We start from the raw sequence: 26,533 nt of genomic DNA, 5'->3' as shown, positions 1-26,533 counted from the left end.
CAAATAGGGAGGCTTCTGCTCTCACGGCTGCACTGTGGCCTTCTCATGCTTTTGTCTGTAATGGAGTCTTCTCAGGGGAAGGAAGAGAATGGGTTATTCTGCTCTCTTTTCTTGTACCCCAAGTGGCCGTTACAGAGCAAAAGGCGAGGTCCTGTCAGGTGTAGAGCTATAGAATCTTTAGGTTTAAAACCAGAGGAGGAAAGAATGAGATTAAGCTTTTGATTTTCTGACAGGTGGAGAAAAATAGAAATATTTATTGTAAATATAAATCAATATGAAAAGCTCTCTATACAACTAAATTCTCAAGGTCATACATATGTCTGACTTATGTAAAGACATTTAAAAAGGACAAAAATGGTCATAACATTCAGGAACACATATTAAGCACCTACTGTGTCTCAGTCTATGTTATAAACACTCTACAGGAATCATTCTACTTAATCCTCATCACAACTCTGTGATGTAAGGGTGACTATCATCTGTATTTTTCCATGTGAGAAAACCGAGACAACGGACATTAAATAATCTGCTCAAGGTTATGGAGCAAATGAGTGTCCAACTAAGAAATAGCTAGTGTTTTTTTCTTTTTTTTGGTTAAATGTCTCATTCCTTTTTTTTTTTAAAATAAATTTTAAAACTCCCATTGGTGAAATCTGGACATATATTTCAAATATGCAGATTTAAATAACATCACTAATAATAATTTTTCAATATTAAAATAATATTTAACATTTGGTATAGGATTTCCACAAGGTCTGTTATCTAATTAAATTAGTCATGTTTTGTAAAGAAGACAAAAGAGGAGAAAGAGATTTACCCAAGATCACACAACAAGATCATAGCCAGACAGGAATTAGAACCCACGCACTGACTGTGAGTTGCAGTGCTTTTCTAGAACCAACTCTATGTAGTAGATATAATTTATGATGTAGTTGATATATTTTACGGTAGTAATGACTTTTGACAGACATCTTAAAAACTACCTTGAATATCACAAAATGCACAACTTCCTGGGTGAAAGAATTCCAGCAGGAAGGAAAACAAAATGAAACAAGACAAACAAACAAAAAACAAACCTTTATAATGGAGTGCTTGGGCATAGAGCAAAGAGCAAGTGAGATCAAGTTTTTAAGCCTACAATTGTGCAGAGTATCCCTAGGAGTGATTTGACATCTTTGGGAACATTTTGTGATCTGACCTTTTGCAATGATTGCCTTTAGTTGCCTGAATTCGGATGTTCTTTTTCCAGCTGCTTTCAAAGTCACTTTAGAAAGCTTGGTGTTCTGGTAACATTAGGTTTCTCAACCTCTGTGGTGTCTTTTCTTTAAGCAAATGTCAGTGCCTGGGTTAGACTAAGCACGTCTGCCTTCAAAGGCAAAGTTATGCCAGGCCCATTGAAAGAGTGAAAAAAAAAAAAAAGAGAAAATAAAGTATTTTTGCTAATATGCTTATTTCTCCAGAAGAGTTTTCTGGGTTTTGAGGTGTACAATTACTAATAATATTTCTCTTTGTCTCCTGACTTTGAAACCATTTGTGAGATGCATTCATAAATTCAACAGAGTTCAAATATCATCTTCATTGCTGGTAGCATTGGTTTAGAGCATAAATTTGTAGTCAGAGTTGGGATTCTTACTGTAGCTCATCCAAATCTAATCTTTGGTATTAACCAACTCAAAGGAGGGTTGGGTGTGCAAGACCAACATACTTGCTTAACTGGGTGGCTCCCACTGAGTCCCTGTGGCAGGGACTAAGTGAGATAAAGCTCTAGATTAACCTCTAAAAATTAGTCCATGGTTTGACTCAGGAGAGCTAACCAAATGGAGAACAGACACAAGTGACTGTCAGATCCATCTAATAAGGAAACACAAGTAAGGAAATTGGCTAACTGTGCCAATTTCATCAATCAGATAACACAGAATGAATAAATTGGGAAGAAGTCAGCGGGCAATGTTTTCTATCCAGTACTTCTGAAAGGGTGGAAATTCCTATTTAATAGGTCAGGAAAGAATGAGAGATGATGAAAACCTGTGGCTGCTTATGCCTAAAGACTTCATTTTCCAGGGGCTGAACTATGAACCATGCCTTTTCCTACTGGGAAGTCTTGCTTCTTTCCAAAGATGATGCCTGGGATTTCTACTCGTCTCCGAAGGAGTACAGTCTCATCATTTCTATGCCAGAATGGCAAAATATACATATTGGTCACTTTTCTGTAGCCCTGGGATGATAACTGTGACAAATCAATTGAAATTTCTAATTACAAGGAGCATAAAGTCCTTCCCCAGCTAGCATGTACCTCAGGTTGACTGGAAGTAAATGACTGCTATCTTTCTCAGGATTTCTCGGATTTTCACTGATACCTCCATTAAGCCAGTCTAATTTTCTTATCAAAGTTGACAGACAGATATTACTCTAGTATGGTGTGTGTTTCTTATTGGTATCTCTTTTCTGAGCTATTAAAAATATTTCCAGTCAGCAACTTGAAGCCAGGAGAACTAAGTGGAATATGAATTCACATTTTAAAATTTTACCTGAAATGAGAGACTTCTCAAAGAGAAACATTGTGAGATCTGGTGGTATCACTGTAATATGCTACATAAGGAGTAACCACACATGAAAGGGTATTTTGTTACCTTTCAATACCAAGCCATGTTGCTATGTAATTAGTCTGTACTTCAGAGTCCAAGTTGAACAGAAAAGAATATGCAACTTTTGTGACATAAGTTTGTGAACTATATTAAAATGATATGTTCATATAAACAAGAACAAGGCTGACTTCTTAACTATTGTTCCTGACAGTGGCAGGTAGCCTTTTAACAGAGGCTAACAACAAAAATCACTGAACAGGAAGGTGCATGTACCACTCACCTACACACTGTCTCTGAAAGGTGACAGAACACGTTCCCTACCATTAGAAAATATGGTTTTTCACCACCGCCCTAGTGATAGGTGTGATTATCCCTATTTTACTGGGAGAATTTGAACAATTTACCCAAATCCCTGCACCTTGTTAATGACATCACTAATACTTGAATTCTCAGACTGGATCCTGTATATTTTCCACTACAGTGAACTACTCTGCCCTTATGTAAAACACGTTTTAGTATCTAGTCAGATGTTTGTAAGAGTTAAGTTTAAATACACTGGGACGTTGCGTTTCTTTTGAATGGATCAAAGTAGCAAATGCATTCATTTGTATCTTCACCTTTAGATTTCTGAGCCAGAGTTGTTTTATTTATATAAATCCCAAGGTGGATTCATTTGCTACAGTGTGGGAATTTGATGATGGGCTCAAAATTACAAAAGCCTCGTTGAGCTAAGAATCAGTGGTGGCTTTTTCAGAGGGTAAGGAAGAGAAGCTATTACACTAATAAAAAGAGCGTTCTAGGGCTTCCCTAGTGGCACAGTGGTTGAGAGTCCTCCTGCCGATGCAGGGGACACGGGTTCATGCCCCGGTCCAGGAGGATCCCACATGCCGCGGAGCGGCTGGGTCCATGAGCCATGGCCACTGGGCCTGCGCATCCGGAGCCTGTGCTCCGCAGTGGGAGAGGCCACAGCGGTGAGAGGCCCATGTACCGCAAAAAAAAAAAAGAGTGTTCTAGGAAAGAGTGCAGAGAACTGAGATCTTAGCAAATACCTAGGTCCTGTTTGAACCTAGAGAAAACCACTATCTGGAGGCTTTGCCAATACTGAATTTCATCTAGAGCTGTTCCCCAAGAGGAAAATTCTAGAATGGTTGTTAGGCTGGCATTCTAGACAAATGAATTTCAATTCTCCTAAAAGTAACAGGTCTATTATATAAGGTTTAAGAACAAATGAGAGGATTTTTTCTTGTTATGATTGGGGCCCCCAGTCATCCATACCAGCTTTCTATATTAACCCCATTCAGTAATTGCTCAACTCTCTGCTTTTTTGCTTTACCTCCACGATCCTTACCACTGGCTCAAAATGGGCAGGCTGTTTACTACAAAAGGAGTGCTGGTTTGGGAGGCGGGAGTCTTGGGTCTGCCACTCTGTGTCCTTGGATAAAACACCTGTCTTTTTCAATGGGGTTCAATTGTTTAACCTTGAAGAGGATAGACTTGATTGATATAAACGCTAGGACCCTTTCTAACTTTCTTTTGAATGTTTAGTAGCACTTCTATGCTTGTATGTGCCAGAATGGTGTTAATTATATTCCGCAGATTACACTACTTTGTAATCATAACTGACATTAATAGGCCTTTTACTGTGTGCCAGGAATTTACCAGGCACATTATGTATCTTAACTCTTTTTATGGTCATGATAACCCTATGAGGTATATTCTCTTATCATCCCTACTTTACAGATAAGGAAGAGAGTTAAGGCACTTGCCTAAAATCATACAACCAGTGAGTGACAGGACTAGACCTTTTGAACCCAGCCTGACACCACAGTCCTTGCAGTGGACACTTTTGATGTCCCCTCCTTCCCATTACCTTTTCTGAGCTGGTGCGCCCATTGCTCGGGTGCTGCGAGGGTTGGCTGCTAGCAGCTCATGACTGTCCGCTTCTCTGGAGAACTGCCTTTGACCAGCCTAGAGCCATATGAACTAGGAGATTAAGACCACCCCACCTTAGCCTGTGGAGTACAAATGACTGCTGCTCTGGCCTCAGGGTGGGACTAACTCTGTGGCGCAGTTTGTTCCAGAACCTCCTGGAAGCTCTCCTCCTCAGGCTGAAGCAAATCCATGCTTAGCTTTTTTCTGCTGCCCTTGCCTGCTTCCCTCACTCCCCATTTTCTAACAGCTAAACCCCAACAAGTCACCCTTGCAGGAATTCTGGACTCCACCTTGGCTTCTAACTTGAAGCAGCTCCTGTTCCTCAAGACAAATCTGTGCTCCCTTTCCTCAGAGCAGACAGTCACAGGGAGTCTTGAAAAGATAGATTTAGCCTGGAAAATAATTATAAATTACACTTTTTATTTTTCATTGTATTCTCCCCAATTGCTATTTTGTTCTTTTTTCATTACCATATGAGCTTGAACAAATAACAGATGAAATAATAATGGTGAAGTTCTGAAATGAAAGCACACGTATTAGACTTAATGTGGAAGACTGTGATGGCTTTTTCAGCCCTTTGTCCTCTTCCTTCCCTAACTGCATCTAGCTGAGACGCTCAAATCACCAATCGATTCTTTAATAAGCCAGAATGGTGTAGCCACTCTGATGCAGCTGATTTTTCTTCTTTTTTTTCTTCTTGGCAAGCAGCTAAGACTACTAACAGCTCACTGTGTCCTTAGATCCACATCTTTGGGGATTAAGTTCAGCAAGGTATCCAGTAAAAAATATTTCCAGAAGCAATAATTTCTAAAGTAACGTTTAATATTTTAAAAGCCCATGTTGATCTCTGCCTTGGTCTTAAATGCTTTGGGTGTATAGTTCATCCGGAATTTTTTTTCATGGCCATCTGAGCTACAGCATTTATTCATTTAACAAATAATTGTTGAATTCCTTCTGTGTACCAGGCACTGTACTAGATGCTGAGAATGAAATAGTGAGCTAAATAGCTATAGCTACTTCTGTCATGGAGCCCATGGGTTAATTATAGTCTAAAATGTAATTCAATATTCATAGCAATCATATACTTCCAATTAAGATCAACTCTATGACAGTCATGTGGTGCTATGAGATCTTACTGAGAACATCTGATCGAATAATGGCTTCTCTGATGATGGGATACATTAATTGGCATCTGAAGAAAGAATGGAGTTAAGTAGAGGTGGGGATATTAGACTTTGAGCTCAGGGAATCAGCATGTGAAAAGACCATAACGTGAGAGGTAGCAGAGAGCATTTAAGGAACTGCAAGAACCCCAGCTGGCGTGTAAAGAAATACGATTTAAGATGAAGCTGGAGAATAGTCAGGGAAAAGACGACACGAAGTCTTACAGGACAAGTTGAAGACTTTTAATGTGTCCTGATATCAATGGACAACAGTAGAACGGTTTGGAGGTATATGTATATGACATGATTGGAGGTGTGGAAAGTATTTCAGAAATTGGAGGTAACATAGGCAAATGAGGACAAAAGAATGAACAGGACCCCTCGGGAGAGCAGAAGGTAAATCAGGTTGGGTGGGCATAAAATGGAGAGATTACAAATGGTGTGAGACACAGCTGGGATGGTTCATTGTGGACCAGGGCAAAAGGACTAGAATCACCTGTTGAGTGGAATGGATTTTATTCTGAAAAACTTGAAGGGAATGGCATGACCATAAATGCATTCTAGAAGGATTAGCTTAGACCAGCACTGTCCAATTGAGCTTTCTATAATTTAGTAACTTTTATAATTTTATATATAAATATATAAATAGCTGTTAAGCACTTGAAGTGTGGCTTGATCAACTGAGGAAATAGAATTAAAAATTTTTTTTAGTTTTCAATTTTACTTAAGATGGCTACCACTTAGCACAGGTCTAGTCACAGTACGGGGTATATGTGTGTGGGGTGTGCTGGTGTTGGGGGCGGCTGGAAGGTTGGAATGAGGAAAAGGATTGAAGAGATAAGTTGGGAATCTGGGAGAGATATGATGCCAGGAAGAATAAAGACAGGAAAATCATAGAAGCATGAAATGAAAATATTTACTTTGTGTAGGGCTTAGAGAACATGAAGGGAATAATGAGAGGGAGAGAAACCTAGGTTAAATTCAAATTACAGACAGCCTTGCATGCCACACTAAGGAGTCTGGACTTTCTGTGAAGAGAAGCATGGATCTCTAAAGGTTTGGGAAGATTGACATTTAAGCAGAACTTTCAAAAATGTGCTTGCCAGAAACTTCATCTAATCAGGGTATGTAAGATAAATTAGCATCTGTGTGTTCTATTAGAGTCCGTGTGCCTTGGAGTAGTGACACTATATTCATATGTCTTTCTTAGCCTGAGGACTCCCTCATGGCAAGGATTACAGTTTAGCTATTTTGCCCTCTCTTGACCTCCAAGGACCTAGTTGCCGGAAAAACCTTGAATGTAATTCCAGAAGAGCTGAGAGCCTAAGCCATGACTGGGAATGGTTGGCAAGTGACAGATGCAGAAACACTTGGGAATGACATGCATAGATGTTAGCAGCTGATTGAATTTGAAAGCCTTTCCTCTCCCACAATGCTCTAGGTGCATAAGGTCAGGGATTGGGATTCTGCCCAAGGACTGGGTATTCTACTCATACTTTTGGGCACGGAGCAAATCTTGAAAACAACTTGGTGCCAATTGAAAGGCAATATTTAATAAACTTTTTTTTTTGCAGTGTTTATTCCAAATATCTAGAAGTAAAATATATTATGTGCTTCCAGATTACCTTCCAGCTTACGTCAGTGTACACCCCTACCAAGAGTGTGTAGCTCTGTTCTCTGTCCATGTTTTGTCAGTACTAGAAATTACCAGTTTATTTTTTTTCCCTGATATGATAGGCTAAAAATGAAATACTATGATTTTACTTTGCATTTCATTGATCACTACTGAAGTTGAGAATCTTTTCTTGTATTTAGTATCTATGAATTGTCCATTCATTTTTTTCAGCCTAGTTAAAAATGTGGGTCTCTTTCTCAATAATTAAGAGCATTACTTATGTGTCAGTGATATTAGCCTTTGATTTCTTATTTATTTGGGAAATATTTTATTCAAATGTGGTATTTTGCCTTCTAAAATGATTTAAAGGAAAAATACCTATAATACAGAAGTTCTAAGTTTTACATGGTAAACCTGTAATTTTTTTCTCCTTTATGTTTGTTTTATGGTGTACTTGACAAAGCCTTTTCCACACTAAGGTTATGAAGATGTTCTATTATATTTTTTCCTTATGTAGTATTTATATTCATGCTTAAATTTGAATCTTCAGTAGATCTTAAATTTATTGTTGTGTGTTAGGTGAGGTACAGATCTAATTTCAGAAAACACTTTTCCTAAATGAAGTTGTAGCCAACAAACTCTCCTGCCTGCCTGTGGTCAAAACCAGCCCTGTGCAATTATGCCTCAGATTCAATGAGGAGTGATAAAGGAAGATCTACTGCATTGTCTCAACACATCTCTCTCTCTGTCTCTCTGAGTTGTAGTAAGAGACAAAATAATCTTATTCTCATTTAATCCATTTAATTTAGAATCAGTCTGTGAGATTCCATCGGTCTGTATCTCCACATTACCTTATATAGTGCTCTTTGCATAAAAATGATTAAAAATATTTGTTGACAAATAAAAAAGAGACTAGAGAAAGGAATGTAAGGAAGAGAATATTAACACGAATTATGCCTTCAACTTAACCTGGTGGGGAATATATACTCTATTCAACTATATTTAAGTAGAGTAAGAAACTTGGAAGAGGAACAAAGTGGTTTTAGTTTTTTCAGCATCCTGACAAAACGTTTAGGTGGTTTAAAGATAATATTTGCAAACCATACAGCCCAGTGTCTGCACATAGTAGGTCCCCCTTCCTGGTAAATAGAAAATAGTTATTATTTCAGGCATTCACTGGAGGGGAAGATGTCCCTATCATGGACTCTTTAAGTTTTTAAGAGGAGATAGCTTCATGTATGAAATAAGAGCCTAAACACTCCAATAAATCTGAATTTTAAAGCTTTCAAATGGTTAACATCACAACTAAAAAAATAATAACTGAAGTTCATTATTCACTAATGTTTCTGTCTTCCTAAAACTAGACATAAGAATCTTACAAAAAATAAAAACTGAACACTAATGGGTGTTATTCAACTTATATGTCTTCTCTACTCAGTCATAGCCTCTGTGTGTTCTAAATTAGGACAAAAACAGGGAACCAAACTAATTTATAAAATGCTATGACTTTAAATATCATATGTTAGAATAAATCAATAGAATAAATTTGAAGTGGCTGAAATAACCACCTTCGACTTTAATCCTTTTGGGCTTGGGGAAATCACTGATGTGGCACTTTCAAGAGACTTGATTTTATAGGGTTCTCAGCCAGAGAGTTTTTAAAAATACAAAAAGTGATAGAGCCTTAGATACGACAGGCACCGGGCTGTCACTGTGAAGCTGCCTTGCTTTTAAATGGCCTGTTCCCAAGTTTGAATCCATAAACTAGTGACAGAAAAGCTTTGGATTTGCTGGCAAACATGAAAGATGCTCAGAAGCTATTACCTTAAAATAGAAATTGATAGATAAATAGGCTGTAGAAGTTTAGATTCTGACCTGAAGGGAAGTGGAGAATTAAATTGAGATAATTATCTGTTCACTTGAGGCAAAATTAAAGTTCACCTTTAAAAAGAGTCAGATCACTAATGCCAAAGTGTAGATTCTCATTCACTTACATGATAAAGGAGTAAAAAAGGAGTTACTAAAATTGTCTAGATTTATCTAAAATACTATAATTCATAAAGTTTCATTTAAAAACATGTTTAAAATACGCAGAGTATTCTCAAGGACTTGGAAAATAGGGAGAAAAAGTGCCCCTGAATATTAGTATTTAAAAAGAAAACGTCTCTTTCTTTGTGTTTCCTATGTAGAATAAGAAACTTGAATTCGCCTCTGGTATTGTGATCAAAGAAACAGGAAAGAAAAAGATAGATATTAATAGGGATCATCTCAAGTTAAATGTCTTTATTCCTCAATCATCGCCTGTGTCTGTTATATTCTAAATTAGAACAAAGACCAAACAAATTTATGAAATGCTATGACTTTAAATAGCTTATGTCCAAATAAATCAACACAGAGAAGCATCATCTCAGGGAACTAACCAAAATCTAGTTATGCTCAATAAGAAAATTCCTACCTTTAACTTTTCAGGGATAATTGCTAAATAATGGCTAATCACTGCTCTTGGACAGGGAACCAATATTCCCATGGGAGCCTAATTCCCTAATTAGTGTCTGGGTCACTAATGTTGCCTTAACCAGGATACTGAATTAGACAAGTGACCGTCCATCAGTCCACCGAAGGGCAGTATTAGGATGTATTCATAACCCCACTTAGGAAACACTGCAGGGTTAGAGGAGTCTTTACTCCCTTGAAGAGTACCCAGTGAAGGGTTTTCTATCTCAGCAGCTTAGAAGGGTGTGGAGTGAAGCTTGAGAGGGGGAAGGAAGAAGTGGACTAGGTAGTAAAAATTCACCCAGCTAAGTCAGTCTTCTCCCCATGAAGCTTCTAAAGCGCCTTATTTTCGAATCAGATCTAAATCATCTAAGTAAGTAGAGAAACACAGACATGAAGCCAAGTAATTCAACTAAAACACATGATTTGGATTTCATCGTCCATGCATTTTAGGACAAATCACAATTTAGTAAAGAAAAAAGAAGCAACATTTGAAAAGTGGTCTCATGTTTTGCCTCACATTAGGAGAGTGTATGTAGTCTTTGAAACTGATGTTCTCAAACAGTACTATAAAGAAGCATAAATATATAGTAACTGGGATATGTCTCTATAGTATATTTTCTAACTTCAAAAATTAAAATTTTGTAAAATTTCACTTGGAATCATACAAAATGAAAGACATGGAAGTTTAAAAACAATGCATGCACCATGATTTTAATGAATCAGAGACTTGGGATTATGTCACATTACGTGGTTCTCATGCACAGCTATACGGTCGTTCTTGGATTCCTTGATTACTCTCTGTATTATTTACATAAACTCCTTTGTAACCCAAATGTTCCAGAATACAACTTCTTGATTTTTGTTTCTTTCTCTATATTTAAATATATAAATATATTCATTCATTTAATCATTTACTCAACAAATGTTACTGAATGCCTATTTGGAATCAAGCAGGATGCTAAGTACTGATAGGGCAATGATGGGCTAGAGTAGGCACAGTCTGTGGACTCATGCAGTAAAGTCTAATAGGTGGGACAGATATTACAAAAATAACCACACGAATGAATGAGAAATGACAAACTGAAGTTAACTGCTATGAAGGAAAATCACAGGATTCAACAGAAATATGAGAAAATGTCTCAGCACAGAAATGTGGTTATCAACTGAGTAAACAGTCATTTATTAGTACCAAGCACCGGGATATTTCTGTCTGGTTTGTACGGAGAAAGGTCCTGAGAACAAGAGGAAATTCTTACAAACCTTAGGATTCACTGCAGGCGAGAAAGGCACAGAGCAGAAACACTGTTTCTTTCCCTCTCCACCAAACAAAAAATTTCACATTGTGTATATTAAGTAGGCAGAGAAGGCAATGTCAAAAATCACACGAAAGAAGAAAATACCAGCAATGTGCTCAAAAATGTTTCCTTCCGGGGCTTCCCTGGTGGCGCAGTGGTTGAGAGTCCGCCTGCCGATGCTGGGGACGCGGGTTCGTGCCCCGGTCCGGGAGGATCCCACGTGCCGCGGAGCGGCTGGGCCCATGAGCCGTGGCCGCTGATCCTGCGCATCCGGAGCCTGTGCTCCGCAGCGGGAGTGGCCACAGCAGTGAGAGGCCCGAGTACCGCCAAAAAAATAAATAAAAATGTTTCCTTCCATCAGTAATCACATTGCTTCTAAAAGGATCAGAATTCAGTACAGGTTGGGGTTTGCTTTTTGTTGTTTCTGTTCTTAAGGCAGGTGGGTTAAAACTTTCAAGTACACATACGAGTTACATACATGCTTACTTTCAAACACTTTCCAATTTTGTTAAGGGTTTTCATGGTCTATCTTTGTTCTGTTCCAGGGGATTACGTGGTCATGACTGTCTATTTTGACCTGAGCAGAAGAATGGGATACTTCACCATCCAGACCTACATCCCCTGCACACTCATCGTTGTCCTATCCTGGGTGTCTTTCTGGATCAATAAGGATGCTGTTCCAGCCAGAACTTCTTTAGGTGAGACACAATTCTTTGTGTTGTACTGTCCCAAGGTAAGTACCAAATATGACTAATCTTTATTCCCCTTTAAAAACTGACTTGCTTTTAATTCAGTCATCAATTACATAGAAATGCCATTTGTTTCATTTTAAAGAAAACTAGCATATTAAAAAAAAGAAGCAGTGTATAAAGTTTCCTAGTTTTGTTTTGCTAAATTACCTCCATAGGCTTTCTTCAGTAAGTTTTTAAGTAATTTAAATTAACTTGGGGGGGGAAAAGAAACCTTTTCTTTTCAGTAGATTTTTTTGTTTTGATCTCGGGGCAGTAGTACACTAGAGCTGCTCACACCAGCTCATGAGAGCTGATTGTGTTTATCTTTTCCCAACGTTGTGTTCAGTGATGCCACATTGGTAGTGAAATCAACCAAGGTGAAAATATTAACAACATGGAAATAGGCAAACACTAAAAATCAGGGGCACCTTTTCTCTAGGGAATCAATTGTTACACATTTACTAGCACACCACTGGCTACTGATTAATTTCAACATGCATAATTATTGTGACATTTGAAGACATACATACACAGTAATTGGCTCCTTATAGAAGAACCATTGAAAAGCTTATTTGGGGGAAAACATAATTACCTGTGAAATTCTGGGACCCCTCCCTCCACTTTTAATATTATTTGCAGTTTGCTCGATCTCTTATATATGGTGATATCTGTCTTGGAGTTTCACATCTTTTTCCTCACGAAAGGAAAGAGGACTCACGTAGATTACGACAAAGCCACAGACTCACAGGGACATTGGAGGCTAGGCCCATGAATAAAATTCTCATACTACATAAAATTTCCTAAAGACTTAACTAAAACTACTGAAAAATGAATTATAAAACCACTGTCCTCTTTTATCATCTGTATGAAAACTAGAACCATATTTCTTGCTCACTCTTTGACTAGAGAGGCAGTATCATGTAATAGTTAAGAGCTTGGATTTTGAAGTCCAGAGAATCTGGATTTCAACCCACACATATGGTATGGCCTTGGATATACAAATCACATTTTACTCACATGTGAAACATATATCATTTCCTGTACCTAACTGTGGGGTTTTATTAGGTGAAATCAGGTATTCCATGCAAAGTTCACAAGGCATAGTAGGGCCTCAGAAATGTTAGCATTTATAGTCATTTTCTGACAAAGTGATCTGTACCACGTTATTAAAACTGAGGGCAGAAATGATTACTGGGAAAAAAAGACATCATTTGCATTTTTGTTCTCCTCCAAACCTAATTTAGTCTCCCATCTGTTTGAAAATAAAGTTATTTTGAGTTTTTCTGTTATATGAGGTACTTTATGTTACAGGCTCTACTTCACAATTATAATGTCCTGTCTAATGCTACATGCTAAGACAGACCCAGAATGTGCTGAGTCTATTACTTGAGGACTATTACCTGTGACTGTGAGTAGTGTACTGCATTACACGCTTATATGTCTGTCACCTCAGAATGTAAATGTCTTTTTCACTCCCATTATAGTGCCTGGCACATGGCTGGTACTTCAGTGATTAGTCAAGGAATGTATGCACTTATGAATGGATGGAAAAAATGCACTGATGCATTCATTCCAATCTACCCATTCCAAAAATATTTTAAGGGAAGGATTTTAAATCAATCTATTCTCTTGAAGTCTAGTTCCTGCTGGTCAAAATCCTTCTTAAGACCACTCTAGTAGCTCATTTCCACCACTTATTCAATGAGTGCTCACTGGCACAAGACCATGGTGGGAGAAGGGATCAAGGTGAGTGGGCTGAGGAACGAGGGACGGGTCCCCAAGCAAACAGCAGGTAGGTGCTCCTCTTATTTGTTGATCATTTACGATAAGTCAGGCGTCTTCAACATGGTCCCCATGCTTTTTCTACTCTTCACAACAGCCTCACGTAGAAGTTGTAATGATAATAAAGGTTATTGTCACACTTTTAGAGCTAAGGAAGCAGAGGTGCTGTAAGGTTAAATGACATTTACAAGGTCACACAGCCAGCAGATAGTAGATCTGCACCTTGGCTGATTGACACCTAGATTTGCTCTGGGTGAGACCTTGTTGAAGGCCAGTTGTGGGAAAAGGTAGGGTGCTGAGCTGGGCTGGTTTCCCTGTTTTAGCTTTGCTGTCTCACTTCTTTAGGTCAGTGCTTCTTAGATTTAACCGTACATTTAACTCAGTAGGGGGCCTTTAGTCCAACCTGAAGAGATGCTTATTTAATTTGTTGACAGCATGGGCTGGGTGTCAGGATTAAAAGAAAAACAAAATTTCCCAGGTGATTTTTATGTGTGATCCGGTTTAAGAACACTGACCTAGATTTCACTGAGTCCAATTGCCTTTTCCAGCGTTTACAATCAAGAGTTGAACCAGATGACATTAAACACCTGTGAACTTCAAGTTTATTGCCATTGAACAGTTAGAGAGCCAAGTTATTTGATGAGTGAGACAAACATACCCATGTGGCTCAGAGGCTGACTGCTTTCTAAACTCAGATCACCACAGAATGGGGAATATTCATTTTGGAACTTATAACACTTGAGTATAGTTTGGTACACAAGTGGTAGCTGGTGAGGTTTAATCATGATGTAAGGATGATGGCTGAAACAAGGACAATACGAATTGGTATTTTTCACCCGAGTTATGAGGTAAGGTAACATGCCTGAAGAGCTTACTTCATGCCAAGGCTGGAGGAATGGAAAGAAGCTATGGATCTTTTTCATGTATCTCAGGTAAGAGAACTCTAATCTCTTTGCTTTTAGCAAAACTAGGCTTAAAAACCACATTAAAGACAAACGAAAAAACCACATCAGGCTATCTTGTTGTTGGTTGGCAAATCACTTAAAACTACCGTTTGTCTATACTTCATTGTTCTCTTCTCTGTGGCTCCAGGCAGACCTGAAAATATCTTGAAGCATTTTTTTAAGATTCTTCTTTTACATGGCTGTGACGAACTGCCATGTAGCCTAATAATATGAGAGAGGCCACATTGTCTTAAGTGAACTTAATAATATGAGACAAGCCACATTGTCTTAAGTGAACTTATCCATGGTATCTACTGTGAATACTGACATTTTCACTTCTCATAGGTCATATGTGGTTTGAGGCCTGAATGTGAAGACCAAAGTGCCAATTTAGTTTTGAAATTCCCCCACAAAAACATCAGCTGTGATTAGGTATAATCAAAAACTTCTACGTGAATTAACGTATAGACAACCTAAGTGAAGCTTTTTTTTAGTTTGAGAAGCAGATCTTTCTTCTCTAAAATAAAGGATAATAACACCTTCTATTTATTGAGACTTTACTAGGAATTGTCACTCTATGTGCCTTATTCAATTGAGTCTTCCCAAGAGCCTTAGGGAGTTCCCCCAGTCACTACCATCCCCAGTTTGTAATTGAGAAACTTGCCCATTCTTATGTTTCCATCATGACAACATGGAAGACCCACATCTCTACATCATATCCCAAATTAGGAATTTACAATAGCTCCCAGAACAAAGATAGACCATGAAAACCCTTAACAAAATTGGAAAGTGTTTGAAAGTAAGCATGTATATAACTCGTATGTGCACTTGAAAGTTTTAACCCATCTGCCTTAAGAACAAAAACATCCTGCATATTATGGACCTATTTATAGAGAGGAAATACAGCAATGTGGTTCAGAGCATTGCGTTTAAAGTCAGACTTGCTAGGCTTGTATGTCATCTCTATCACTTAACTAGTTTATTCCTTCTGGACTCAGGTTTTTTCACCTGCAACAAAACAAAACAAAACAAGGATAACAGTGCTTACGTCGTTGTGAGGATTTTGTGGGATAATTAATTATACAAGTACTTAACATAGTACCTGGCCAAAGGAAGAGATTCTTAAGTGTTAGTTTTAATCGCACAGAACAGTATCTATCTCCCCCAAGTCATCAGTGTGGATTCCTATTTTCAAATGTAGGTTGAGTCTCTAGTCTTTCATATGCACACTATTCTTCAATTGTTTTATTTATTCATTTGATATTTATTGAGTCCTACCACTATACTCACTATGGGATTACAATGGACATCAAGACATATGTCTTACCTGTTGTCACAAAGTATATAGACTAGACAGGGAGACGGATGACTCCACGATCACTAACAGATGCAGAAATTTAGACTGTTGAAGTGACTTAAGTTCCTATAACTGGAGCTATAACCTATGCAGATACTGAATCTGTGCTGCCTTTATTGTAATTAACATAGCTGTTACAGAAGGTAAGCCCCTGACCCTTCCCCTGTAGATACGTATAGGTTGTCTTAATTTTGTTCTTTGTTATTAAACAATTATTGGGGAGGACTTGTTTGCTTGGGCACTGTTGCACGAGGGGGAAAAGAAGTGTTTTGAAATCAGACATTTAATTTTTGTGTTTAAATCCTTCTGCTACTTTACCGTCTGACATGGCACTGGTCCTTTTGCCTCCTTTTCCTCAACTATAAAATCAAAATGAAAATATCTGCTGTAAAGATTCAAAGAGAGAATGCACATAAAATGTTTATCAGAGTGCCTGGCATGAGGAAGTTTTCAGTAAATATTAGTTATGATATTACTTCTGAGATACCTATTTTCATCACAAATAGCCTCTAAAGAATTTATCCATCAGAACATGTCAGTCGTACACAACGCACCTCCTCTATTTAATACTTGTAAATGACTTCTCCTTGCACTTTGAATAAAATGCAAACTCCTGTGCATGCTCTGCATGACTGAACTTCGACTTCCCCAGCATCACCGTGATTTCCCCGCCCATCCCCAGAAGCCAGGTATTTAAAAAATTCAAAAACAGGTAAGGTTTCCCTTCCTCAGAACCTCCCTTTAATTTATTTAGTGCTAATAGCCAAAAGGTTGGTTTCTTCTAATTTTTTAAGCTTCGCCTTAAATATCACCTCCTCAAAGAGGCCTTCCAGCTAAGTAAGTTCTCATCATCCCTGCTCTTCTGCATGGTACGTACCATAATTTGTAATTATACTTTTCTTTGCTTACTTGATCCATGGTGGTGTCTTTCGCTGAAATACGAGGCACATGTGGGCAGGGACCATGTCTATTTTATTTCTCAGCACATTTTCAGCACGTTTCTCAGCACATACGGTAGATGATACATAGTAGGCGGGCAATACACATCCGTGAACTGAGTGAATGAATCTGAGTTATACCTCCTTTCCCAATACTGAGGTTGCTCCTCAGAAGTCACAAAACACGTCTGGTTTTATTAGTGACAGTTAGTTATCCACCTTGCTGGTGTGGTCACATGATCTGTTTTGTTGTGTCTTCCTGCAGGCATTACCACTGTCCTGACGATGACTACCCTCAGCACCATTGCCCGGAAGTCGCTCCCCAAGGTCTCCTATGTCACGGCAATGGATCTCTTCGTATCTGTTTGCTTCATCTTTGTCTTCTCTGCTTTGGTGGAGTACGGCACCCTGCATTATTTTGTCAGCAACCGGAAACCAAGCAAGGACAAAGACAAAAAGAAGAAAAACCCTGTATGTATCATTTCTTATTGGGACCTCTGACATTTGTATGCACAGAGATCACCTGGTTTTGTTTTGGTTTGGTCTTGCTTAGCCTGTCTGCAGTCTATCCACACTTTGGGCTGCAAGATGAAAAGGGACTGTGTGGGTTTGGCCAGGCCATAAGGATTCATTAAGGTCATCAGTTACTTGGGAGAGACCTGATTCACTAAGGCAGACTCTTGCTTTCTCTATTTCGTTGGGAGTATAACCATGGCTGAACAATGCATTCATCTTCTAGTAGCTTGTTATTTTAGGTTTCATTGATTTTCATCTTTCTGCCTCTTAACTAATATTTTTAAATTATTGATGTTTTAACTTAAATTTTTCATCCAATGATTTCCAATAGGAAGCCACAAGGTTCTTAAAGTTTCAGGGATCACCACACTGCTGCAAATAATATGTGTGTGTGTGTGTGTGTGTGCATTGCCAGAGGACTTCTATTGGTTTTATAGTTAAAATGTATTTTTTTAGCCTCCCTTTTTCATTTTCTCATATATAAAATGAGTATTACAAAAAAGACACATCCTATGAGGCTGCTGTGAGGAATAAATGGGGTAATGGATGTAAAAAACGTTACATAGTACTTTACAATTATAGTTGATGATGGTGGTTGATGTTGGTGATTCACGCAGTTACCAACCTGGATTGAGTTCAGTGACTTGGAGACAGGATGGCTTCACCTGGCCACCTAAATTTAAATAGAGTTGATGAAGCATAAATTAAAATGCCTAAAGCAACTGTCTTTTATTATGGATGTTGAAAAGAGCATGTAGCTGCCCGTTTGCCCACTTAAACACAGTGTTTGGTTCATAGGAGGCCCCATGAAAATTAGTCCATTTCCTTACAATGCTGGGGCAAAGGAACTCCTGAATTTATAGCCTTTCCTGGTCTTCTGCTCTAAGGGCTATGAGGGTCATGATAGTGGCCAGCTTTCTGACCCACGGGCTTTGGGGAGCTGAATTATAACCACAGAATGTAGCTGATGCTAGACTGCATCCTGATGCATCTCCAGAAACCCAGGAGAAATTCTACAAATTGCACGTGTTTATTTGAATGTAAGGCATTATATAACAGGTGAAGAAGCATCATTATTCTTGATGATTAATGCAAAAGAAACTGTTATCTTTAATTGCCCATATTCACTATACTTTATGCAGCCCTTTCTTTCTCTGTCTGTATTGCCTCTCTTTACCTTTGCATTTTCTCTATCCTTAGTTTATTTTCCTTGTTGTGTTTGTTGTTTTTTATTTTCTTCCCCTCCTTCACTTGCTATTTCATTTTCCCCCCAAAGATGGTTCTACAGACACTCAGCATTATTACCTGGCAGTAGAAACAGGGATGTGAGGACTGGCTTAGGACAAAGCCCTCTGGTCCTCTCTATTGTGGAGTGGATTTTGTTGCAGAGATACAAAACACTTGGATTCCTTAAGCCAGGGTCATGAGCTGGCAGAAGAAAAGAAGGCAGAGGAGAAGGGGAATTGAAGAACCTGCAAAAATGAAATTACCTGAGAACTTCATGCATTTCCCTCTTTTAAGCCAATTAGATGATTTATCAGAACTATCAAGAGCCCAAGCTGTGAATGAGAAGCTGAAATTTCATTTTCCAATTTAATATGCCCTTGGGTTCATTGTGTCAAGGCTCTCCTAGTAAGGCCTCCTTGATGATAATTAGAAAATGAAATCAGTATTTCTGATCAGGGAAAACGGGCAATAGAAAGCTTCCTCACACGTGAACAATACTGGCCTTTGCAGTTAGATCACTGTGGATTAATTTACTGGAGATTTCACTAGCAATCAATCACCAAATTTCATTGTCCAACTTTAGGCATATGCTTTATTCCAAGCTCACAACTGTCCTTCTTTGTTTACAATTTCAGTTCATTTCACTTGCTATGCTTTCAAAATGTATTTTTAATTTATCTTACTTTGTCTCTCTTTTTTTTTTTTCTTCCTTTTTTCATTAAAAAAATGTGATTCTCTTTTCTGTCTACAAACCCAAAGCTTCTTCGGATGTTTTCCTTCAAGGTATAATGTTTTTTGGAATGGAAATTCACTGCATGCAACTGCTGAATTTGACTATTAATGCTTACATGGTGTTTTATTTATTTTTTATGAGCAGACATTTTAGCATTCCACTAGAGATAACACATTTAAGATGGAGAAAGTTCTATAGATTTCTAGAATTGATTCAGCAACCCTACATTAATTCAGAGGTTTTGACCTAACGTGAGGCTAAAAATATCTGTAAGCTCTATGAGATGTCATTAGTAGAGTGGGCCTCTTTAAACGTCAAAGCCAAGACTTACCCTCTCTTCACAGATAAAAATGGAATCCAGTTTCACTGGCTGTACCTACCATGTCCCATATATACCATATATGCCCTAAAATTTGACTCCGTAAATCCTAATTCAACAAAGGATTGTTTTTCAATAAGTACATGCAATAATCTCCACTGACCTGAACTCTACCTGTCAGTTCTATAAAAATAATACAGTCTTTTTGAAATGCTGTAAGTTAAAACACCCATCTCTCCCTTCCAGGGTGATCCAGGGGCCTTTGGCTCTACCATGCAATATTTAATGAGATTTCTATTCTCAGCTGGATTCTGATCGCTGATTCACAGACAATACGATTTGGATTTATATTACCCTAAAACTAACTCATCCAAATTAACATTAAATAAATGTTTGAGTTTTCTAGCAATTTTGTAATTGGTGCAGCAGAAAAGATTAGATTAACATTTAGTTAATTGGTACTAGTTTCTTCTCATGCCAGACAGAGTTTGATAGCTAGTAACATTTAAAAGAATTTTTCACTCACATGTAGGTTAATATTGCTGACATTCTGAAGCTTCTAAATGGTGCACGTTAGACAAAGTACTTATATATTCCATTAAAACATAAGTCAGTCATACCATTGTGGTATAAACTCAGGAAGCTTCTACATTTATATATATCTTGACGTTTTCTATTAAAAGCATTCAAGACATTTGCTCAGTGTAATGGGGTTATAGTATTTGCCTATATAGATGAGCATGACACAAAATTTGATTTCGAAATTGACGCGTTTTTATTTCTCTGTTCTACTCATGTGCAACACCATTAAATGCCTTCATGTAACCAACCTCACATCTAATATTTACTAGATAAGATTCCATGTAGCTGTGTGATTTAAATCTTTAAACTTTGAGTTCTTTTGGTGTTCAATCTTCTTGCTATAGCTATTAGCTTGGTGGTATTATTTTCAGCTGCACTGCTTAAGCTCAAAATTTGAACCCTGCAAATGTGCTATCCTTCTAAGTTCAATTTTACCATTGTAGATCATGATGTCATAGCAATTCCCTGAGTACTCATTTTCAGATTCATCATTCACATTGGTTGACACTGTGGAGAAATGGTCTAGGATTTAGCAAGCATAACTAACTCTGATCCCTCTCCTTCCCTACCCTTATCTCAGGCCCCTACCATTGATATCCGCCCACGATCAGCAACCATTCAAATGAATAATGCCACACACCTTCAAGAGAGAGATGAAGAATATGGGTATGAGTGTCTGGACGGCAAGGACTGTGCCAGTTTTTTCTGCTGTTTCGAAGACTGCCGAACAGGAGCTTGGAGACATGGGAGGATACATATCCGTATCGCCAAGATGGACTCCTATGCGCGGATCTTCTTCCCCACTGCCTTCTGCTTGTTCAATCTGGTTTACTGGGTTTCCTACCTTTACCTGTGAAGAGGTATGGGTGTTACTGATGTGGGTCTTACTCACTAAATCTCATGGAGAGAGAATGTCCTAAGTCCACTTATATAATCCCCTGAGTGGTTTATAATACTCTGAATTTGTTTCTATGTTCTAACCTGGTAAATTGTATTCATGTCATATGGTTTGCACCCAACTCTCCTGTGGTAAATAAGTGTAATTTGAGCTATACTGTTTGCTGTGTCTCAAACCTGCAAGGCCAAGTGAAATTAGAGCAGGAACATTGAAAACAAACAAGATTTTGTTTTCCACGACAGGAATTGCAATAGTGAAAGCCATGACTATTTACAGTGGTGGTATCCTTACTCAATTCAAAATACAACGAGATGCAAAAGATCCCAAACTGTATCCTCTGTTCATCTGGGGTCAAGTTGTGGTAAATTTGATCCCAACAGGATATCTCCCTTATCTGAGAAAAATCACAACCTGCTTTAAATATAGGAGCCTACACTAGAAATCTATTTCATCTCCAGCCCAAGATATGAGGAAAATTTCCTCCACATCACATGTACAATGATGTAAATATTTCAGTAACGTAGAATGCTTCAAGTTTAATGCATGCATCTCTCTAGAGCCAAAACAAATGGATTGAAGTTAACATCATAAAGTATTTTATTCTGTGTCTTTGGGCTGTAAAAGAATCATGAATGTAATTATAAGGGTTTGGGGTTTGGAATTGGAGGGAGGAATTTTCTCTACCTTCTCCCTCATGCATGAAGATTCAAACATCTTATTTTTTCCTCGTATGACATATTAAAACACCTTAAGTAAAATACAGACTGGATAATTGACATCTGCCACCTCGAAATATGCCCAGTTTCCTAGAGAATAAAGTAAATGTGTGTGCTTGCTGCTATTTTTTTTCTTCCTTTTAGGCTGATAGGTCATAACAGAACTTACTCTCCATTTCAAGATCTGCTTCTAGTGACTGTGAATGCCTTGTGGGCAGAATCCTTGTCATTTCCTCTTTGGGTCCTCAGCACCTTGTATAGTGCTTGGCACATAGCTGGCGCTCAATAAATGTGGTTGGAAGTGAACTGGCTTTATATGCTTCTGGTGAATCTCTCTGAGCTGGTCTGGAACCAGTGATTCATCTTCTCACATAGGCATTAGGCAGTGCTCTTTGATCTTGTAGAAGTAAACAGAAGGATCCAAAGAATTTTGGCTATTTTTGTTCCTTATCAAACATTTACTTTAGGCAAAGTCCATACTCCTTTTAGAACAATATTGACATCCTCCATTTATGTACAGAAATGAGTCTAGTAGGGCATAATTAGAACCTGTGTATTATTGTTCCAGGTTTGGAGGGGAGTCAGCTCTGACCCATCCACCCCTTCACTGAGGACACATGACAGACATAAGCAGGAGTCATACCTGACTGGTGTTTAGAATGGAGTAATCTACGCTCTGTGAAAACCAAAATGTACTGAAGTTAACATTTAAAAAATGAAAGAACAAATGAAAGACTTACATGGAGGTTGAGCCTATGACTGTGTCCTCATTCAAGGATATTGTATTCACATGAAGTGGTGGTCCCAGACTTCAAACATAATGAGTTGAGCTCCATGTTCATGTATTCATCCTGAATCCTTATTTTTCTAAAATAGCACCCTTTGCAAGTTCTTCCTTTTGGCAATCATTGCTCTAAGTCGGAATTCAATCATAGCTATAGATAATCTAAAAAGAGTAGAAAAGAAGAGAAAGTGGCATTGTTAATAGAAAACCATGTAAAGTCATGATCAAGTCATCTGGATGAATCTTGAAATACATTTAGCTGCCAATTTTACAAACCTTTACTGTATCAGTGCTCTAGTATATAACCTCAAACACATGTAAATAGAATTATTTTCTTGTTTTGAATTGTTAACATATTAAATGTTGACTCTTTGGGAGAGTTGTTGGCAAATTTTCAATGACGAGAAACATGTTATTATTGTCGACTTGAAATGTATTCCGTTAATGGGGACACTCAAAAAAGCTAGCTTTCCAATGTGTGCATAGTATTGGCAACATGAATATATATTATACATAATCTAATTCTTAATTATCAGCTGCTCCTGGTCTATGTATTTGGAAACCTTTTCACAAAGGGAATTGCTTAATATGTGGACTTTTACAATAAAAATGCTGCATTCTAATCTATGGTGTCAGGTCAGTGGTCTGGTTGGACTTGTTTGTCTTAAAGAGTGTGACCCCTCTTCCCTGTCTCATTCTCCAGCGCTTCCTTCCCTTTATGTGAATTGTATCTGTGAGCAGTGTGATCGTGTTTTGCATGATAATGCTCCTCACTTCAAAGAAATTAAGAGATGTGTTTGGGGTGTGGAGTAGAGATACAAGACAGAAAAGGTATGGAGTGGGTGAAGCTCAAGACTTCTGTGCCTAAAACTTTGGCATGGTTAAGAATATGGACACTGGTGTCAGACATCATTGGGATCCCAACTCTACCACTGACCAGTTGTTTGACAACTGTCAATTCAGCCTTTATAAGCCTCCATTTTACCAGCTGTAAATTAGGTATAATAAGGCCACCCCATGTGGCAACACCAGCACTCTGCTGCCTCCCACTCCCATCAGATCGGCTCTCTAAAAGCATCCAGCACTATTCATACGTCTTACATGTGGCTCTGTAGCACCATGTTTCATTTTTAGAGTACTTGAATTGCAAACCTTCCTTTAAACTATAGGCTGAAAATACAAATCTCTTATTGAAAGAAATCTCACAGATTATTTCCACAGCCAAAGAACACTTCTCTGTAGCCCCCAAAATTAAAAATATAGGGAGCCAGTATCTTATTTTCTGGAAGTCCTTTGAAATTCTCAGAAGAACAGAGTTAGCGTAACCCTTTACAAACACAGCTGCCGTAACCTTCCTCTAGCTGTCATTCGCTTGGCCCCTCGTGGCTTCCTGCGTCCAATTTAAACATCTATTTCTCACCTTCCAGACACGTAAAAAAATTAGTGTTCACTTTGGTCTTGTCTTCTGTCTAACTCCTTGACCTTATGTTTAGCTAAGTACATATTCATTGGACGGCCTTCATCCTTTTTTAAAGTCTCAATATTATTCTGACTAGTAGCAGCAAGTTTTGTCTCTAATGAAGGTCAAATTAAATTTAACCAAATGATGCGGTCATTGGGGATTATGTCAAAAATTGGTCTCTCTATGACTGTCACTATGGATTTTTGTTAAACATGTAGAAGAAAGAGAGAATGACCTAGACCAATAGCTCTGCTAAATATTTTTAATGCTCATTGAGTTGCCAAAGGTCACACAGCCAGTTAATGACAAACCAGGAAGCCACCCAAGTATTACTCTTTCTACTGCCCCTCACAGTGTTTTAGGATTTGGAAGTAAAATTGTGGAATACATTATTATCTTCCTGTTAATGCTTTTTTCTTTTGGATCTGCCAGATTTGAAGACGCCTTCTTTCTCTGATCTTGACTTCACTTTAATTGCAATGAGATAAATTTTAAAATATGTAGCAACAGAGATAAGTTGATAGATTTTACATTTATTTTATTCTCTAATGTAACTTTTCAGTGTTACCCACTGCTTTCAGAATTCTGTTGCAAAGAAGGGATCTCCAATCATCTGAAAAATTGTAGACCCAGAGTTGGCCTTTGTCCCTCTGATCTTGGAGCAACAGAAAACCAGAGTTTCCTACAGCTAGTCTCTACAGGCTCATTCTTTCAACTATATCAGAAAAGTGGTAGGAATGCTCTATTATTACTTGGTCTGAGGTTAGGAACCATAGGCCAATTACAAAATCCAGCTGTGACTTTCTCTCTATTCAGGATTTAAAAAAAAAAAAAAAAAAGGCTTTTCCTTATTATTGTTTGTATAACAAAATGGAAAAGCAGAGGCTCTTACTCCAGATTACAAAGGTTCAAATCCTGGCCCTGCCAAGACTTACTATCCAACTTTTCTCTGCCTCGGTTTCTTCATCTGGAAAACGGGGATAATAATGGTTTATAACCCATAGTTTTACTATATGGAATGACTGAAGCAATACCAAGGAATTATTGGATTGTCAGTCATTTTCTTCAGCACAGATACGGAATGTCAGAAAACAAAGGGCACAAGGATCATAGTCTACTTTGCTTAAGAATAACGATTATCATTTATGAAGTTAATTACTACGTTTTTCCACTGTAGGAGTGCAGTACGATAAACATCTTTACTGGCATCACACCATACTTAGGAAATTCATGTACATAAAGAAGATTATAGAGCTAAGTATCAATAAATAACTATTCCCAAGTGGAACATCTAAATCACTATACGTGGTATGCATGAAGATAAACATGTAGATATCTTTTGAAAATTAAACATGATTTCCCTTAAAAATCCCCAATAAGATGACTGCTAAATAAACATGCGAAACATTATCAATAAATATGTAGCTCTATCTTAATATAGTATTTTTTTGCAATATAACTAAGTCAAATACATTATTTTGTAGCTAAGTGTTAAAAATCCTTAATGAAATGAACATGAGGACTCAATCATTACTGAGGACTCTTCCCATATAAAAAGAAAAAAAATGTCACTGGACCAGGGATAGAGACTTTAGGTCATATCTGAAGATTTTCCAAATATTCCTATCTTGGGAGACTCAGTCTCTCACATGTGAATGAAAGGGTTTAGTCTCTTCTCCTTCTGACATATCTTAATTCTATCACTCCTCTGCCGTTTATTATGGTATGATATTATTGATTATCATCTAACATTCAGGCTCTCCTAAACTCTGCCGTATCTCCACATAGCTGTCTTGACTCATCTGTCCTATTTCCTCGAGTCTTCTCCAAAATAGTGCCATATTCCTAGAATACCTTTGTCGCTCAACATACTGAAGAGTCACTAATTAAGGATTCAACCTGGTCCATGAAGTCTTTCCAGTGTGACTAAAGTACGATAGGTTATTTTCTTTCACCTCCTCCAGTACTTGATCTGATTTTTGAATAGTCTAATTCTAATGTTTACCTCAGCTAAGTACTTACATTCATCTAATCCTCTTAGTAAACCAATTTTAAATGAACCATTCTGTGACAAGAATATGATATAAATAATTCACTATCCATTTGCATCTTAAATCAGGTTTTTTATCCTCTGTATATACAAATTTGCTATACAGATTTGCCTCATAGGTTTTTTCCTGTTACTTGTATTTTTTACGGGTCTGTAAATAAGACCCCCGTCAAAGAAGTTTTGATTAAGCATCTATAAATTCAATTCAATATAAAGCTTTCAGTAAACACATATTGCAAGTTTCACATAGGGCACTGTGAGTGTGCAGGAAGACATGCATTTTAGGATATTATCTGCTTCAAAATAACCACAATATGATAGAGGAGTCAGACAAGAATACAAGTAACTATAATGAAGCTGCACAAAATAGTTGTATATAGAAGAAATTGTTCTAACTGTGGGTGACCC

General features: G+C 37.8%; 1 protein-coding gene across 2 annotated transcripts in view; it reads left to right on the top strand.

Moving 5' to 3' along the window:
- The window catches only part of GABRG2 (gamma-aminobutyric acid type A receptor subunit gamma2), a 117,770-nt gene extending 96,699 nt beyond the window's left edge, over window positions 1–21,071 (top strand). The window contains exons 7-10 of one of the 2 annotated variants that reach the window (XM_024753383.1): window positions 11,632–11,784; window positions 17,104–17,309; window positions 19,341–19,364; window positions 20,796–21,071. In XM_024753383.1, the coding sequence (XP_024609151.1) occupies window positions 11,632–11,784; window positions 17,104–17,309; window positions 19,341–19,364; window positions 20,796–21,071 (659 nt within the window). The remainder of the gene's footprint in view (window positions 1–11,631; window positions 11,785–17,103; window positions 17,310–19,340; window positions 19,365–20,795) is intronic. The other variant, XM_024753384.1, reaches the window with a different exon arrangement.
- The last annotated feature ends 5,462 nt before the right edge of the window (window positions 21,072–26,533 follow it).

Source organism: Neophocaena asiaeorientalis, unplaced genomic scaffold, assembly GCF_003031525.2.
Source record: "Neophocaena asiaeorientalis asiaeorientalis breed wild unplaced genomic scaffold, Neophocaena_asiaeorientalis_V1.1 scaffold268, whole genome shotgun sequence".
Classification (NCBI taxonomy): domain Eukaryota; kingdom Metazoa; phylum Chordata; class Mammalia; order Artiodactyla; family Phocoenidae; genus Neophocaena; species Neophocaena asiaeorientalis.
Note: the sequence above shows the minus strand (reverse complement) of the source record. Positions and strands in the feature narration are given on the sequence as shown.